The sequence below is a fragment of the Carlito syrichta genome, unplaced genomic scaffold, assembly GCF_000164805.1.
Source record: "Carlito syrichta isolate Samal-C Ts95f unplaced genomic scaffold, Tarsius_syrichta-2.0.1 Scaffold309276, whole genome shotgun sequence".
NCBI lineage: Eukaryota > Metazoa > Chordata > Mammalia > Primates > Tarsiidae > Carlito > Carlito syrichta.
The window spans coordinates 2,861,273-2,880,809 of NW_007253372.1; the positions used below are offsets into that span (position 1 = coordinate 2,861,273).

General features: G+C 39.2%; 1 protein-coding gene across 2 annotated transcripts in view; it reads right to left on the reverse strand.

The window, feature by feature from the left end:
- Nucleotides 1–6,180: 6,180 nt before the first annotated feature.
- ATG5 (autophagy related 5) overlaps nt 6,181–19,537 on the reverse strand; it is a 138,026-nt gene continuing 124,669 nt past the window's right edge. For both annotated transcript variants that reach the window (XM_008067062.2, XM_021717088.1), the window contains one exon: nt 6,181–7,626. In XM_008067062.2, the coding sequence (XP_008065253.1) occupies nt 7,490–7,626 (137 nt within the window). In that variant the 3' untranslated portion in view covers nt 6,181–7,489. The remainder of the gene's footprint in view (nt 7,627–19,537) is intronic.

Below are 19,537 nucleotides of genomic sequence, written 5' to 3' on the forward strand. Positions count from 1 at the left end.
CCCATCATCTTGTTGGAGTATACCTTTTCTGTTTTATGTATCCTTCTCTCTCTCCTGCAGGACCCGTTGTCCAAATGGACAACCGTCCCTCTGAGCTTTTGTTCATGCAGCTCTGTGCAACTCACTGTCACTTTTCTTCTCTCCTTCCCCAATTTTACTCTCTTCAAGCTCCAGTTCAAGAGCCACTTTTTCCATGATGCTTTTCCTAACCTACTCAGAAGTTACGAAAACGCATCCAGCAAATACTTCATCCTGCCTGGGTTCCAATCCTGTCTCTATCACTTACCTCCTGATGCTGGGAAAGTTACTTGTCTTGTGTCTGAGTTTCTCCACGGGGACAATATTAGCAACTATCTCAGACAGCTCTGACATTAAATGAGCTAATACTTCAAAAGCAGTTAGAACAGTGCCTGAGACATTGTAAACATTCAAGAACTGCTAGCTATACAGCCATAAACAAATATATAATTTCAAGTGAGATACATACCATGAAGAGGGGAGAGAATGTGATGACGGGACTCGTGAAGGCCAGAGAGATGAGGCTGGGAGGAGGCTTGGGCGTGGTCAGGAAAGTCTCTGTGAGAAGGTGACCTATAAGGTTCCTGGATGGAGTGAGGAGGTGAACCAGGGACAGTCCCAGGGAGAGATGACCTCAACTGCAGACCCTGCAGGAGGGATCATCCCAACATCTTCAAGGGACAAGAAACACAAGAAGGTCCATGCAGCTATAGTAAAGTAGCCGAGGCAGAGAGCAACAGATGTCAGATGCAGAGACAGGTTGAAGTGAACTGGGTAAGGAGTCTAGATCCGTTTGGGATGGAAAGGAAAGAAACAGAAAAGTTTTGATCAAGGGACTGCCATGATGTCATTTATTCTTATTTTTTGAATAGGAGTCTCACTCTGTCACCCAAGCTGGAGTGCGGTGGCACACTTATGGCCACCGCAGCCTCAACTTACTGGGCTTCGGTGACCCTTTCACCTCAGCCTTCCAAGTAGCTGAAATCGCAGGCACACGCCACCATGCCCAGCTAATTTTTTCATTTATTGTAGAGATGAGGTCAAGTTGCCCAGGCTGGTCTTGAACTGCTGGACTCAGGCAATCCTCTCGCCTCTGCCTCCCAAAGTGCTGGGATTACAGGCGTGAGCCACCATGACCGGCATGTTTTAAGAAACACACTATTTTGAAGACAGGGAAGCCAGAAGAAAAGCAGGGAGACCAGATGAGAGGCCCTGTGGTCATCAGGGTAAGAGATGGTAGTTGGTAGCAGTGAAGGTGGTAAGAAGTGGGTATATGCAGTCGATTTTAAGGTGCACTCAGCAGTCTACCTGATATCTACAGTATGTGTGAGAAGAGGAAGGAAGGAGGGTTCTTGGGTTTGGGGATTGGGTGACTGGCTAGCATTTACTAAGATGGAAGTGAGTGAATGGGAGAGGGACAGGTGTGAGGGCAGTCAAGAGTTCTACTTTGACCCATCCCTGAAAAAAAAAAATCTGACCTGCTAAACACCTAAGATGTCAAGTAGGCAGCTGAGTATTGGGTTTGGAGCTCAGGAGAGAGGTTCATCCTGGAGGTAACACAGAGAGTGTTAAAAGCCTCAGAGTGAGCTGGTGCACTGTGTAGCTAAGGAGAGCCAGAGCCCAAGCCCTGGGACATGACAACATTTAGGACTTAAGCAGAGAAACCGACAGAGGTGCTGAGGTAGGAGGAAACCAGGAGGGCGTGGTGCCCAGTGAAGAAAGTGTTTCAAGAGTGAAACAAGGTGTGACCAAGTGTCAAACGCCGAGAGGCCAAGCAAGGCGTCATCTAAGTTAGCTCAAGGTAGATCGTTCTCTCAGCTCTATTTCCTCAGAGTGTTTGCTTTATTTGCGCCGCTCGTTGCAATTTCCAAGTATATTGCATAGGTACTTCTGTCTTCTCTTCTCATAGAGGTTCCTTAAGTTCAGAGCTGTGTCTTGTTCTTCCCAGAATATCCACTACCCTATTCGCTCAAAACATGTTTGAATAATCCAATGAATCACATGGAATTCTAGAAAATCTAGAAGAATATGCCCAACACAGTATTAGCAGTTAAAGTCGATTTTATTGAGCTGTTCTCAATGTTCCCCTTTAATAACGTGTGGGTTTTGTTCTGCCTAGAATGAGATGTTTACCATACATCTGAGACTTTTGCTAATCACAACCCACCTGGAAATTTTTTTTTTTTTTTTCTCCAAGGGTCTTCTGTACTACCAGTCCCCAAATTACTTAGCTTTTACCCAGTTTTCTCCCTCACCTTTTAAAAGTTGGCTTCAGGGCCTGGTGGTCCTTTCTGGCACCATCAATAACTTTCTCTGTCACAATTCATTGAATACCAGTGTCATTACAATGTATCAGAGACATCAGGGTAAGCGGACACTCATGTTACACAATAACAACTTTCACAACAGTGATTAAAGCAGCTATAGAAATACAGGTGCTGGGAATGACCAAACTCTTCAGGAGATATGGTTGGGTGGGACGGCATACCCACAAAAGGGCTGAGAGGGATATTTTTACCCAGGCTCACACATAATTGTGGGGACCTATTTCAGCATACAGGCCAATGGGTTACTGTCTTTGTAAAAGTAACAAGAATATCAAAACTCAACTTACAGACGTAAGCTCATGGTAACATACTTGGAAAAGATGCACTAGACAACACAAAGACAAGGTCATCACCTCCCAAATAATCATAGTATCCAGCTGGAGCTCAGAAACGCTACTCTATCTGCCAGGGCCACAGAAAATCACCCATCTGTGCAGTCAGTCCCGCTCTGCTTGACCTCAGCCGCATTCCATGTGGGGCTCTTGATTCTTTTCATAGAATACCACATTTCAACCCTGTGGCTCTCTTGGCTAGCTTGATGGTGACTCCCTGAGAGTGAATATTCACTTTTAATTCTATCTACTCTCCTACCTAAGGATTGAAAAGGGGTTTTCTCCAATCCATTGACAACTTGCCTTTGGGTTTTTTTTTTGAGTTGGAGTCTCACTCTGTCGCCCAGACTGGAGTGCAGTGGCCGCTCCCGGCCACCGCAGCCTCGACCTGCTGGGCTCCGGCGATCCGTCCGCCTCAGCCTTCCGAGTAGCCGGAATTACAGCCACGCGCTACCACGCCCGGCTGATTTTTTGATTTATTGTAGAGATGAGGTCTCGCTGCCCAGGCGGGTCTCGAACCCGCGGGCTCAGACAATCCACTCATCTCAGCTTCCCAAAGGCGTGGGATTACAGGCTGAGCCACCGAGCCCAGCTTTGCCTTCGTTTTTATATGTGGATGGATGTTTCATTAAGTGTACCTGTAGTTAGTTTCCAGTCCTTCTACTAAATCTTATTCTGGATGTGGTTTGTTAGAAGACAGCATTGCTGAGCAGCAGGACTATGCACCCAAGACTTGTAATATGAAAATCTAAACGACCACACCCCCTGCACATAGCACACACCTTGGCATGTACAGCTACACTTAGTGAATGACTTCCAAGAGTGTCACTGACAAAATGGGACACATGAGGAGGAAGGAATGGCCAGACTAGAGCTATTTTGTTTGGAGATGAGTCAGAAGCTTGAGAGCTTTTCAAACAGCCAAAGAGTTGTCAGAAAGGGGCGAATAAGATATATGCTATAAACGCTAGGTCATTAGGATCTAGTGACTTGGTGAAGGTAGTATTTCCCAAGCTAAAGTGCAATAGGATGTTGTGATACCAGGGAAAAAAAAAATCTATCAGGAAAGTTTGGGAAATGCTGGATGAAAGAGTTCTCATTTTCAGAAGTAAAGTCTTAGAGGCAAAGCAAGACACAAACCACTCATTTATGAAAAGGTCAGAATTAATAAATACCTCCAGATGCTTGGTGAGAACTGCTCCAGCTTTAGGCGCTGCTTAAATTAGACTGATGTTGAAACAGAAGAGATGAGCTGCGGTCTACACTGCAACTAAAATGAATGTGGACTGACGCACAGATCTGGTCCACAGTGGTTCCTACTGAAAGTAGCCAATTTGAGTAAGCAAGTCTTCATTGTTAATGCCAGTCTGTACCAACTGCACTTTGTACACTGATCTCTAAATGACAAGGTTCTTCCTATTTTTATAGCTAGTATTTTTTTTTTTTACCAGAAATATACAACACTCATTTTAAAGTGTCATTAAGCAATCCTTAATTTTTTAAGTAACACATTTGCTAAGCATCAACTTAAGTGCTAGGCACTCCACTAAGTATCAACAAAAAGGCCTGGTTGTGCTTTATCCTTGAACTGTGGAGATGGGGAAGATACAGAGGGCAGGCCAAATGGATCACTTTCAGAGGAATCAATTTGATATGTCAAAGTATACCGACACTCTGAATCTTCAAATTTGTCCTTATCTCACTGCTTATCATTCTAACACATCAATGCAGTTAACAAAAATGCTTAAGTATTTAAAAACCTAAATACTAGTGAACTATCGAAAAAAAGGAGTCTCTCACTCTATGGTTACTATATTGAGCCCACTCTATTCCATAATAGTGCTACATTTGCTAAGAAGTGTGGAGAATCCAGTTTATAATTTATGTTAGAGAGAATTTACAAGATCCTTCTGTCAAAAGAAGCAACATAGTAAATCAATTTCTGTAACTACAAAATGTCTTAAATGATGTGAAAAGAGGCATGCCTCTCTTCTCTCCTCCCTACCACCCCTGTAACTCTTAATACTTCCAGACCAGGAGATAAATATATTTAGAGAAACATTTAAGAGAATGACAGAACTCAAAAGAGACAAGTAGGTACTCTGCCTGATTCCAACCAGTAACTGATGATGACTGGGGTCCAAACATTCCTAAATATGGTCACATTTGATATCCCTATCACGCTCCAAGATTCTACACTTACATTTCAACCATGTTGGCACTTATAACAGGAAACCCAACTTACCTCAGACCTAAATATCAATAGTATGATAAATAAAAAGTGAGACTGTTGTTCTCTGGTGCGACCCACATAAACCAAATTTCTGAAAACTGAAAGGAAGTAAAGGTTACCTCAAATAGTCTACAAGAAAATCATCGTACTTATCAATTCAACTCTATCCATAGTCAGTACTTAAGTGCTCCAACCGAGAATCAATGTTATGAAGGACAAGCAATGACTGGACTTCATTTGTCTGAAGTTTTTTTCTTCCTAGTTAACAATGCCAATAATTAAAAACATCTATTTTCCAAGGGGATCACTATTTACCAAGGATGAGTCAAGTGAGTATACTGAGATTTGTGGCCTCTCCAATTTTCTTTCATATAGACTCTCTTTTATCCTCATCCTTTTTATTTCTCCGAGAAACTTTTAGGACAGGTTTAAGATGCAGGAAATGTGAATGATTTCACCAACAGGTAACTTGTTTTATATAAATAACATTCCCAACTTTTGAAATAAAGACAGACACAACATTTATTAAAATTTTTAATAAACCATAAAATTTAAATATTCAAATAAAAAGAAACAAAAATAGATATTTAAGTCAGCACTAATTTCTGGTTTTATTCTTCCTTCGGGGCTTGACTTACCTGGGATTAGAGTAATAAAGTTATGATGCTGGTGCAATAACGAACAAGGAACAATGGGCAATGGTTTGATAAGATGGACTTTAAAATCTGGAAGGAAAGATCCGGAGCTCACTGGAGTCCACCACAATGACCGGACACTGGTCTCATGTGTGGAGGACCACCCTGCCTTACGTTCTCACCAGGCTAAGCACTCCCTGGCATTCTGATCCTTTTGCTCACGGAAGCTCATTTTAGTCTGTCAAAACATCCAGGGGAAAATCCCCAAACCAAACAGACGATTAAACACTCTTAATGTGAATAATCATATTCAGACCAACGTCTTTTTGCAAAAATACAAGTCAGTGGATTTTTTAATCCTTACATAACTCAAATATTGTAATTTTTTCCTGCCTTTGCTAAAATGGCACTTTTCATTTTATTTATAGTGGCCAATGGTTTTCTACTTCCATTGTTCTGTGATTGGTACTTTATGGTATTCTTTATGACTGAGCCTTGTAATTTTCTTCCCAGAATATTTGATCTTTGACCAATTTTATCGCATTCTGTGAATGAATTTGCTATTGATCAGTGAAAATCACAAAAGGAAAAAGGAAGCAATGAGTACTTGTAGGATCTCACTTCAGCGTCATTCATATAATTTTTATAAGAAAAACATTCATTTTTATTATGGAATCTAAAACCATTACTGCATGATTCTATATGTTTTTTAGCATACTCAAGTGGGTCAACATTCATTATGGACAGCAAGATAGCTCACAAGAAACCAACTGTAATGCACAAATATGTGTGACTGGCAAAATCCCAGCAGCTCGGTAATAAAGTGCAGCAAACCTTCCTTATATTGAATAAGAACTCCAGTGACTTCTGGATATTTTTGGTAAAATTAAGGAAAAGCTACTGCAGCCAAGAGACAGGTAATCTTTAGACTTCAAAGACTGGCTGCCAGGGGACCACAGTGAAAAATTAGACCTGGAGCCGATGAAAAACACTAGCTTGGAAGGAATGGGTTTTTCCCAAAATGCAAAATTATCTTATACAGATGCTTAGCATATGATGATTTGACAGGTTTACAGTGAGAAAACAACAAGGAAAAACAGCTACATTATTGATACCTTTAGTGTGTGAAGAACAGATTTTAAAATAGGCAGCAAGAACTTCCGTGACAGCTCCTGAGACAAGTCATCCTGTGCCCTGTACCTACCCCATGCCGGCAACGACAGGTCAAAATGGTAACACGCAGAGTATAAACACATCTACTATATATGCATCAGAAAGTCCTTGAAAAGTGACAAAATTGTATGTTGTTAAATGACAAAACATATTTAGAGGCTTTATTTAAAAATCTCTTACTGTTCATTATCAAAGTTACAAGATTGTTTGCATACCAATAGACAGACTGTAAACATAGGAAATTTTCATTAAGGAAAGATGGGTTTACTGTAATTTGATCTTTTACAAAAAATTACTGCAAGTTATTGATAACAGAATTTCTCTTTTACTTTCTTAAGTCTAATTCTCTTGAAAATTAAACCAATGTTTCCACTCTCTCGAGCTAAAGTTCAACCATGGTCACCTTAGGAAATACCCCTGTTTGTTTGTTAATCAGAAATACGTATCAAGTGGCACATCTTTCCATTTTCTTCTCAGGCCAAGGGTTTCAGCTTCATTATATCTTACATGGAAACAGGAGACTTGCAGTGGTCCTGTGAAGCCTTTCACGTCCTGGCTGAGGCTGGATGACGGCAGTGGAGGAAAGCAGCCTGATGCAAAGGAAGACCTGCCCGTGGCCTTATCTGACATGGCATCTCGTTCCTGTCTGGCTTGCAGCAGCCAAGGGTTTCTGGTCAGGTTGCCTCCACCAAACTCGACTGAAGCAGAAGGGTGACATGCTCTGGTAAATCCCACTTCAGGGTGATTCTGGACAGGCCAATGGCAGCTCCTTCAATCTGTCGGCTGGGGGATGATGCTAATATGGAGAAAATTATCCGGGTAGCTTAGATGCTCACTCAGCCACTGCAGAGGCGTTTCCAACATTGGCTCGATTCCATGAATCATCACTTGATTCTTTTTTTCTCCATCTATTCCAAGAAAGAAATCCAACAATAATCAACAATAGGCCAAACAGTTAAAGAAAAAACAATTTGTTACCTTTTGAGAATCCTTAGGGAATTAAATGGATTTTAAACCTGTCTGTCCCCTGAACAGGAAACGTGGACATGGAGAAAGTTCAAATGTTGCAATATGTATTACCCAAAACAGAAACCTGAGGCTTAAAATGAATTCTGATAAAAATTCTCTAGCTATATGTGAAAGTATTCATTCTTCTTTCTTAATTACTGTGCTTACCTAAGTTTGACGTTAATGAAACTATAGTGGCAAAAACAGCCAGCTGTACCCAATGACCAAAATTTATTTTAGTTATACATTAAAATTTTAACTACATGGTTATTAAAAATGACAAGTATATGAAGTAGGTCCATACATATTTTAAGAACATAAATTAGAAATGTGATTAGAAATCATAAACAATCAGATTAGTATCTGAGAGGATGTTTAATAAAATAGATGGAAGCATTGGTTGAAGTTCAGTAAAGTGCTGAGCTAGGTATCAAGAGTTTTTAAGATAGTAAGTTCTGAAACCTGACTGATCTGATAACATCCTTTTGCTAATCAAAAGGGTGCTGCAATTTACCCTTGTCTTTTAAATGTTTATTCCAAATTAAAGATTAATTTTGTGTTTTTCATAATTTTGGTGTGATATACTGACAACTTTTAAAGTAAATGCTGGGCTATAACAGAAAAACAAAACCAAACTTCTCTAATGAAAAAGAAAAAAAAAGGAACCATCAAGAAACTTTGCATCCCTCCTTTAGCACAATTCCCGATCTGTCTCCTGTATGGTGTCTTTGTGATCTAACAGCTAAACCTCTCAGCTTCCAAGAAAGACGACAGCAAGGAAACAGGGAATGCACAGAACTCTAAGAAGGGGAAAGGCCCTACTTTTTCTTTCTGTCTTCAGAATGACTTTCGGGTCCCCAGTGCTCTACTGTCTGGGAAAAATGGGTTGATGATGTATGGTGACAATGACTTTTCAGGCTGGGACCTGAAACAAGAGACTCTTTTAAAGGAATAATTGGACTTCCTGTTAGAGGCAGCGGAGTCCTAGGAGGTGAGAGTCAACAGAAGACACAAAAATATTACAGAGTTGAAAAAGAATACCAAGAATAAAAACCTAACAAACATACTACCAGTGCTTGAGATAATCAGTTAAAACATCCCAAACAAACCCTCAAATCACGATGTCACATTCCAAAACAATTTTGGAAAAAAGATATCACTTCATAATACTACTAACTTACAACATGCGTTACTTGTTTTCACTTTTTGTCAATCTTTACTGCATCTGTACATAATTTTTAACATAGTAGTGATCACAGTGTTAATACAATAATGGGTGCTTATAATAATGGTGCAAGCCGGGCTCGGTGGCTCAGCCTGTAATCCCGCGCCTTTGGGAGGCTGAGGTGAGTGGATTGCCTGAGCCCGTGGGTTCCAGACCCGCCTGGGCAGCGAGACCTCATATCTACAATAAATCAAATAATCAGCCGGGCGTGGTAGCGCCTGCCTGTAATTCCGGCTACTTGGAAGGCTGAGGCGGAAGGATCGCCGGAGCCAAGAAGGTCGAGGCTGCGGTGGCCAGGAGCGGCCACTGCACTCCGGTCTGGGCGACAGAGTGAGACTCCAACTCAAAAAAAAAAAATAATAATAATAATAATGGTGCAAATCACCTATAAATAAAAGATTACGCTATATGCAGAATCCTGTAGAAAGCATGATATTCGTACTTTGGGAAGCTGTTTTAAATGTTGGTATTCAAATGGTTAAACCCTCAACTATCTGAAATGATTCATCCCCCGTAAGTTCTAGGTTGTCCAGGTTTTACTGTATTAAATCTTTCTCAGAATATCTGAAAACATTTCCGGTGTAATTCTCTTCATATTCTTATTATATATTTCTTTGAAATATTTTTAATATTCACAGAATCTTCCTCCTACTTAGCACTGAGTCAAAAAATGAAAGAGTAGTGGTGTTAAGAGTAAAAGTTCCTTATCTCTAAGGCTTCCCTTAAGCCAGAGTCACCTTTGGATACTATGAAACAGCATGAGAAACAAATCGCAAAACATCCAAAATGCCATGCCTCAAACAGCATTTAACCCCGGGAGCAAATGCAGTAACGGCATGCAATCTACTGATGATCTTTGGTGTGTTTGAGGGGAAAAAGAACAACCCTGACACAAGAGAGAGTGGAGTGTGTTGAGTTCCACAAAAGTTGAGATCATAAAGCACTATTCAAACACTGTGTAACAAGTTCAATAAATCCCCTTATTGGAACCCACGTAGGTAGCCTGAATTCTCTACTTAAAAGCTGGGGACACTTTTAATCTATAACATAGAAGTGTCACTAATTAAATTTAGGTAACTAAGGAAAAGAATCTAGGACTGTCATATCTTCCAACAGAACAGTTTAAGTTTTAAAAGCTTTATTTTATCACTGCCTACACTGTCCAAATATTTTACCTGCATTTATTTGTTTGTTTTCTGACACCCCTCCCACTCCACAACACAATCGTAGTCAGAGGGATTCTTAGAATGGCACAGCAGTTCCTTGGAATTATTAAAGTTTCTCTCGTATTCATTACTATGTACTCCAGTTCAGTACCTGATACATATATAATTAGTCAATAATCTTTTCAAAGCTTAGATAATTCTGTTGCTGGAAGAACTGTACTGACAAAATCAATGTTTTGAGAATACTTTCTGAGAGCTAGCTATGCCTATAAATACTGCTTTGGTTATTAAGACACCAAAAGTCAAACACATTTCCAGATAAGCCAAGTATATATGCTATCACCTTAATTCATGCTACCATAAACACCAACAAAACATGAAGGGACATTTTGGCAATATCAAGATGTAACCAAAAAAAAAAAAAGTAAAAAATTAGTGTTTCTTTTTTCTAACAGTAGAAGTACTCGATGATATTGCTACAGTACACCATGTTTTTGGTAAATATATCTTGGTGTTTCAAAATGGGAATCTACAACTTAATATCTAGAATGAGAAATATGTCATTACAAAGCAAATGACTCAGGAGAAAAATGTTACTGTGCATCTCGCCCACTCAGGTTTTTTAAAGAATTAGTTTGAAGCTTTAAATTAGGCAAACATTCAAGACAGTGATCAGATAAACTAGTTCTATATGAACTGTTCTTATACAGGACACTTTTGGGGATAACTTTTATTCTGAAAAAATTTCAAATTTATACTGTGTAGTTTCTAATATATTATTTCACATAATTACAACAGAGTTATCAAAATAAAAATATAAATGTTGATATAATAATATAATGCAGTTCAAATTCAAATCCATCAACTATCCCAATAATATATTTTTCTCCAATCTAGGATCCAGTCCTGGACTAGCTTAGTCTGTCTGTGTGGCTGTAACAGAATATCTGAGACTGGGTAATTTATAAAAAACAAACAAACAACTGTTTCTCACAGTTCTGGCCACTGGGAAGTCCAAGATCAAAGTGCTGGTACCTGGTGTGGGCCTTCCTGCTGCCTTCTCATACGTGGAACATGTTAGGTCAAGGGCAGACAGACCAACTTCCGCCAGCCTTCTCATGCCAGCATTAATCCATTCATGAGGGTGAAGCCCTCACGGCCTAGACATCTTCCAGAAGGCCTTACATCCCCAACACTGTTGCACTGGGGAGTAATAATGCTTCCAACATATGAATTCAGATAATAGCCAGAATTCATACACTGCATTTCATTTCTGTGTCTCTCTATTCTCTTTTTTTAGCCTGTTTGTGCATCTCTTAGCTTCGGCAATTTTGAAGAGTACATCTCATTTTTTTGTAGACTGTCCCCACAGCACTTTCTAAAACCAGCATCTACTTTCAAGTGAACATTTTTAGAAATGTTACATTTTAAGAAAAATATATTCAGACCGATTTTGGTTGTATGAGTAGAATGGTAGGAATTACATACAGAAGCAAAAAAAGAAAAATCGTAACAACCACACAAGTCGGTAATGAAAACTACAAAGTTAAAACAATGGTTAACTACTTGTGTGTGTACATACACACTCATACATACACACACATAATGATGCCTACATATAAATATATATACAAGGACTGTAACAATATACAACAATATAAATGAAACATTAAAAAGACAGGGCTAACCATGCACTGATAGTTAACAAGGGTGCTAATAATAAACAAATTGGGAGTTAGGCAACTTGAATTCCAATTCTGGCAATGACAAGCTCTGGGCAGGTCTTTGAGGCTGTTTGAGGCTGTTTCCTTATATGTAAAATGAAGGTGTCTGTATAGATTCATAGTTTGCAAATCTGGCTGGCCATCAGAATCATATGGGAAATTTTTAAAAAACATATATACATATGTAAGCTGGGCTCCTCTCTCCAGACTTTCTGCATCAATCTCTGGGGTAAAGTCTGTTTTAAAATATTCCCCGGAATAAATCTTATGAACATGCCGATGGAGAATTTTTCTTTAAACAAAATTTTATGCAGAATCCCGACACAGAACACAGGGAAAGGCAGGGCAGCTTGGATGGGACGCAGGCTGAGCCTGTTTCCCCAGCCCTGCTTGCTGACTGAAGGCCCATGGAGGCTCCTGACTCAGTTCTGCCGGCCACAGTGTGCAAAATGGCCTACAGCAGAGGATCGCTAACATGTCTCCCAGCTCTAGGACCTGGGTCTGGGGTGCCTGAGCAGCAAAGTATTTCTTTGAGAGTGTAAACCATCATAATTCTTAGGCAAATCACCAACTTCTAAGTCTCCATTTCCTCATCCTATGGTGTGGACCAAAAATTCGAATCTCTAGGGATAGATATCTAAGCAAAGCACCCTGGAGAGCCTAGTCCAGGGCTTGAGCATCATAAGTATTCAGTAAAATGAGGGTCTTTCTTCCTCATCTCTCCCTCCTGCTCACTTTCCAATTAAAAAAAAAAAAAGGAAAAAAATATAAGTTACAAATGAGGTCAGAAGACCAATTTTAAAAAGGACATGATTTAGTGACAGAAGCAAAAAGTAATTCCCTTCCTACATACAAGGATATGGGAATAAGTTAATTCTTGTAGTACCAGATAAACCAAAAGTAAACAAAAACCATGGATTCAATTATTTGTTTGGCATGTATAGGACTATAAGATTTTGGCCTCATGTAAATACACTCTTAATTATTCAGTCTCATTTTTATTCAGTATGGCATATGACTTTAATCAATGTACTTTTAAAAAAAGACAACAGAAACCCAGACTCAATGATTATGCAAATTAAATGACATTTAAAAAAAACCCTGAAGCATTGCAGACTCTCTGGTTTACTTAACAAGCTCTCAACATACATATTCAGTAAAGTACATCATCTCTAAGTCAAATGAGCCCTACTGTCCTATAGTTATATTGCTTAATAGACTTTGGGTAAGGTTCTTTATTTTTAAATAAAGATGAAAACATTCAGACAGGGAAAAAACTTTCAAAATCTTTATGTCATAAATTTTAAGTACAGCAGTATGTAGTGAATCTGCCTTCGAAAGATTTCTATTACTAATGGCTACTAATGACCTTTCTCATCCTAACCTGAAATTTAGTTCTTATATTTCTAAGTCAATTTCAATAAGGAATATGGCCTATATGTCTCTAAAAACCGGTTACTTGAGATTTTAGTGCGATGTTTCCATTTCCTTCTAACTATTAATAAATATACTAAGTGTGTGAAACTCTTTTAATTTGAAGTAAGCTAAAGAAACGGATGGTGTACCTTCAAGGGAAATTCTTACATACTTTTAATTTTAAAAAATCCCTCAGTTTAATTGAATAGTTGTTTAAAGCTCATACTTGTAAACATGAACTAAAATTTTAAGGTCAAGTGGCATGACCAGTGTGTGACGCTCTGTAGCTTCCTATTTGTACTTGATAATTCAGTAGAAAATGACTTGATTTGTATCTTGGAATATGTGATACTGAAGGTAAAAGTTCTGAAAAATATTTACTACTTCTGAAAAAGTTTTAAACAAATAGATGAGTTTTTTGATTACCACTAGTCTGAACAATTCTGTTCTGTCTGACAAATTCTTTAACCTCTGATACATTCATTAGTAAAACGCCAACTAATTGACTCCATTGACATGAAAAACCACAGGCTGAAATGGGAAGTGCATACATCACGCTGAAGGCTTTCGTCTCAGCCACGGCGGTAATAGTCAGCGAGGTCAGGTCAAAGAGGGTGAAACCAAGCCAGGATATAGCCAGAGGAATACATCAAACGCTGATTTTAAAAGGGCAATTAATCTTAGACAGAAATGCTTCCTGGAGAATGAGATCTCAATCTTAAGAGCACACTACATGATGTAGCAGTAAAAATGAACATATACAAGCGTACAGGGCTTTCATCCCATGATCACAAACAGAAGGAGAGTGCTGTTTATCGGAGAAATACAAACCCATTTAAAAATACTTACATTAACTTCTTCCGGATCTATGCTCACTTAGCAGTACAGGTCTTAATGAACATGTAATATCCCAGTTAATATATACCACATACCTCTTTCCATGTATAAATTTTCTATTTTATATATTTACTATTTCTGCCTCAAATATTTCCAGAGCCTTGACTTTTAACATTTTAAACAACAATTTCAAAACATGACTATTTAATTCTTTCATGGACTTTTGCTTATAATCTTTGTGATTCTTAGTAAGGAGGATAAAAACCAAACATTAAATTACAAAAAAAAAAAAAAAAAACCCAGTAATGAGTTACAATTTTAAGAAGTAAACTGTATTAAATTTTAATAAACTGATCACATGCTTCCAGACAATAAGATTAAAATGTGATAAAAGTTAAAAACTAAACCTTGTTCATAAAGAAATAAACGTTGAAAACAAAGTTTTGAATTTTTTTTTAAATCTGCTTTTATAAAATGACTTTGTAATTCTACTTTGGGGCAGGGTTCATTAATACTTGTCACGTGTGAACTATAGAATAGTTCAAACTTAATTGTTTTATTTAGAATATAGACAATAGTTGTACTGTTTATAAACAGACTGAAGTCCCACAGAACTCGTTTTAATGAAGAGATGACTTGCTTTTAATTGTCTGCCTATACCATTATTTTAGAAAATTTGGCTTTCCAGTGCTAAAGATTAAATATTAGTTGTGCAAGCGTGTTTCTCACTTTTGGGAAAGTCAAGTTAATTCATTTAACTTCTTAAGATTAAAAAAAAGAGCAATAAGTCGGGGAAATCAGAAGTGTCTTCCTGTCAGACCCAAAATCTCATCATCTCCAGTTATGGAGACCGAAAATAGCACTATTTCTTTGATCTTAGAAAAGGCATGTATCAATGGAGACTTAGGAATTAAGAGATTCTCTATGACTAAGATTAGTCAGTGCTGCCAGTATGTTATAACAAAGCAAAGAGATGAAGGGAAAATAAAGCAACCAAGGCAAAGAACTGGACTCATTTAAGCTTAGAATAGGATAGTATAATGATAAATTAAGAAAAACATTGTAACCACAAAGGTTAAGCTGAGCCTAACATTATTTAAACATGTATACAGTAGATCTTTGCTTATAAGGGCTACATCTGGAGAATTTTTGGAATTCCCACTGCAAATGACACCAGATCATTTCTTCTATAAAATACATATTCAATGAGGAATAGAAAACAATAAGACCAGAGAGCGCCACGTAAGACTGACAAGACCGCCAACTGACCCAGGCCTACACATCAGGCTGGTAGTATCTCAGAGGAGTCACAGATGAAACACCAAATCAATGTACAACCTGCTGTTTATCGTTTTCCTCAATGAAAAACCTTCACTAGCAGCAACAACCTGTTACAGTCTGTTTTTGGACCCTCGTGCCTCAAGGAGGTTTTAATGTATTTTAATAAGTATATGACGAGAGTCAAGCTGACTGCAAAAGATGAAGATGACTTCGTAAAATCCGCTTAATTCTTCCTTCCTCGGATCCTATTTCTGGTATTTCAAATCAAGTCCAGAAATTAATTTCTAAGAAAGTAAAAACCAGTGGCACAGAACTCTTGCCATAATCTGAGGTAACTCATCTTTATAAGCAGATACAATATTGGTTTACATTCAGAGACTCATACCTTTGTACCTTTGGTGTGTAGGCCAAATATCAGTGAGTACCTGTCTTTGCGTTGTGGAATTATCAACAAACAAACAACAAAACAAAGTCGGTGAGATGGTTCATGCCTGTAATCCTAGTACTTTGGGAGGCGGAGGCGAGAGGATTGCCTGACCCCAGGGGTTCAAGACCAGCCTGGGCAACTTGGCAGGACCTCATCTCTACAATAAATCAAAAAATTATTCAGGTGTGGCAACACACACCTGTAGTTCCAGCTACTTGGAAGGCTAAGGTGGAAGGATCACCTGAGCCCAGCAGGCTGAGGCAGCAGTGGCTGTGATCATGCCACTGCACCCTAGTCTGGGCGACAGAGTGAGACTCCGACTCAAAAACATTCAACAAACAAAAAAACAAACATCAGAAAGAAAACCCAAACTGTTTCTATATAACTTTACTTTGTACATTTTTTAAAAGTACAGTTCTTTTTTTAATTTAAAACAAATACAAAAGACTGCAAAGTCTCACTCAAAACAACTTTTGTTTCATTTAAACTCCACAGCCATTCTGTGAGGTGGTAGCTGGAAACATCTTATTTCAAAAAATAAGAAACCTAGATCCACTAACAAAACAAACAAAAGATTGTCTAAATTAAATAGTGCAAGGTACAGTGCGACGCCAGTTCATTCTAATTCAAATGCTAAGTGAGAGCTCAAAGAGTCACTGACACCATAAAACCATCCTTCTCTTACTCCTAAACCTCCATCTGATGAGGCTTGGGGGACTGCAGTTTTACATTTCTGCCATGAGCCTGCAAATTGAAGTGTCAGTACTTCTGGGGACAGTGTCACCACGCTAACAAATGTGACTATTGCTGGTTCAAACCTCAAATCACAAGGTATCAATTAGCAAGCTTTATTTTCGTCTAAATACCTGATGAATCTGTCTTTATGAACAGCATGAGATTTAGAGTTTTCTAATTGCTTTATTTCTGAAAAAGAAAAATGAAGCATGACAACATCAGTCAATCCATTTTATAAACACAATCCCATCATAAGAAAAAAAATGTGACTATACGGTCTTTTCTTACTTGTAACAACTATTCTGTGGTTTCTCAAAAAGCATGTTAAAAATAAAGCAATATCATTCTTAGGTTAGACTATCTAAAGGTGGTGTTCTACTTTCCCAGCCTCAACTTGTCAGAAGTATCTTTCAATGTTCTAATCAAACGAATAATAAATCAATCTCACTCACTTCCTCTGATCTAAAGCCTCTGATTTCCCTGAAGACCTCACACACATGTACAAGGGAGAGGTGGAAAAACACAACCCCTCCCTCAGCTAAGACGGCAGGGACATTTTAGAACACACATTACCCGCCTAGCAACCAGCCCTGGGGAATCAGGGAAGGATTCTACCGCAGGTACGGGGCATATGTAATATGTAACCTGAACCCTTTTTTTCATCTAACTTCTGCTCATGTTTTATTTAAAACTTGGCTTAGTCTTCACTCTTTCCTCCGGGACAAATAAGACCGCAGTTCTAGGTACTTCCTAATATTCTTTGCATTTCTGCGCATACCACCCTGTACACCTTTCTGTCCAGTCCTGCTGGACCAGAAGTTTCCTTAGAGCAGAGACTACATCTTACACATCTCAGACTCCTAGCCAGAAGACAGCATCATGCAAAGAAAATGACTGAATAATGAAATCCGCACCATCAAATGGAAACCAAAAGTTAAAAGGTGGCTCTGAGGGGTATCAAGGAGTAAATAAGTTCTCAGAAAGCAGAGCAGAAACAGAGCTGGGATGGGTAAGTGGTTGCGGGGTTCTATTTATGGGTGGGAGAGATACAGGAAGACCTTTCTGATTTGCAATAAAGTGGCAGCCCTTCTTGACACACGTGCTCCATCTGTACAAGATCAATGATGCGTTCAGGTTTAAACAGCCTAATTCTTACAGGGGACTGATCGACAGAGCCTTGAAATAAATGGCCATTTTAATTCTCACAAGCCTAGCTTACCAGGTTTTTACACATTACATTAGAAGACTGGGAAGTGAATGATGACTGGGTGAAGTTTGCAGGTGAAGTGGTTTTGTATTCGCCAAAGGAAAGGATAAAAGTTGTGGACGCTTTGTGTATATTATTTGGAATGAGTAAAGAAAAAAGTATTTCACTTCAGGCCTGGTACAGAAGCTTAGACCTCTGAGTCATACTAACTACAGCTGAAACCACAAGAACGACTTACCTGAGCTCACCTTTGGTCATTTCCTGTTACTCCAACTTGACTAACTCCCCTAGCCACTTACCAAAAAAAAAAAAAAAAAAACAAAAAACCACACACACACACAAAGCAGCTCATCACTAGTTACTCCATGAGAACAATGACCTAGAGCACGTCTTCGTAAACATACGTCCATTCGACTTTCATATGATGAAATAGGACAAAATGCCTCTATCCCTGAGTCATCTGGTGTAGGGAGTAGCAGACAGTGGTGCCACATAACTTTCATGAAGTACTTTCTCTTTTTACCATGTGATGACAGCCAGTTCTTATCCATACACACCCAATCTTAACGTCTTTCGCTTTCAACTTAAGCTGAGTGCAGGTGAGTGCAGGTGTGGTCCAAAGGCTTCAAGTTTGACAAAACTACCGGTATACTGAACCAGGCAGTAAACAGTTTTTACTGAAACAGTGACTTGATGTTTTTACTGCAACAGTGATTTTACTGAAACAGTGACTTGATGTTTTGGATACTTTCCACAGATTTTTATTTTATTTTATTTTATTTATTTTATTTTTTTTGAGTCGGAGTCTCACTTGATCGCCCAGACTGGAGTGCAGTGGCCGCTCCCGGCCACCGCAGCCTCGACCTGCTGGGCTCCAGCGATCCTTCCGCCTCAGCCTTCCAAGTAGCTGGAATTACAGGCACACGCTACCACGCCCGGCTCACTTTTTGATTTATTGTAGAGATGAGGTCTCGCCTGCCCAGGCAGGTCTCGAACCCCGGGCTCAGGCAATCCACTCAACTCAGCCTCCCAAAGGCGCGGGATTACAGGCTGAGCTACCCAGCCGGCTTCCACAGATTTTTAAGTGACAATTATTTTTTCAATACAAGAAGACAACAGTCAAAGATAAAAGCCTTTTCAAAGAAAACATTATTGTTAGAGATGTGGCCTGCTCCTGGAATGAAAGGCACCATCAAAAGTGCCTCAAAAGAACAGGTACTATTTATGTCATTTCAGCGAAGTGTGTACCCCTCCAGTCAACAGAAGCATTTGACCAACCAGGTGTGTAGAAGTCTGTCACACAGAGGGCCCCGCCTACAGCATCTGAAATCGCTCAAGAGGATGGTTTGTGCATTAAAATTGTGGGGCCGCCTCACAGTCCCACTCTTCAAAAAAGTACAAGGGAAGTCATGCTGTGTATTACCCAGAAAAGAATGTACAGGTGGGGCAGGCTGGGCATTTAGGAATGAACAAAGTGTCTCTAAAAGAATGCATAGCTCCGTAAACTTGGGTGCCATTCTTATGCAGGGCCATGTTAATCTTGTACGTATTGCGGTGTCCTGCGTGTAGGAATGGCAAAAGTGAACACAAAAGTGTATTCTGACAAAGTGTGTCAGCTCAAAGCACGTGACTGCTTTTCATGTACATGTCTGATGTGCTCAGTTACCATTACATAAATGTATACAGGAACATTAAAATAACAGAATAGCCGGGCTCGGTGGCTCAGCCTGTAATCCCGTGCCTTTGGGAGGCTGAGGTGAGTGAATTGCCTGAGCCCGCAGGTTTGAGACCCG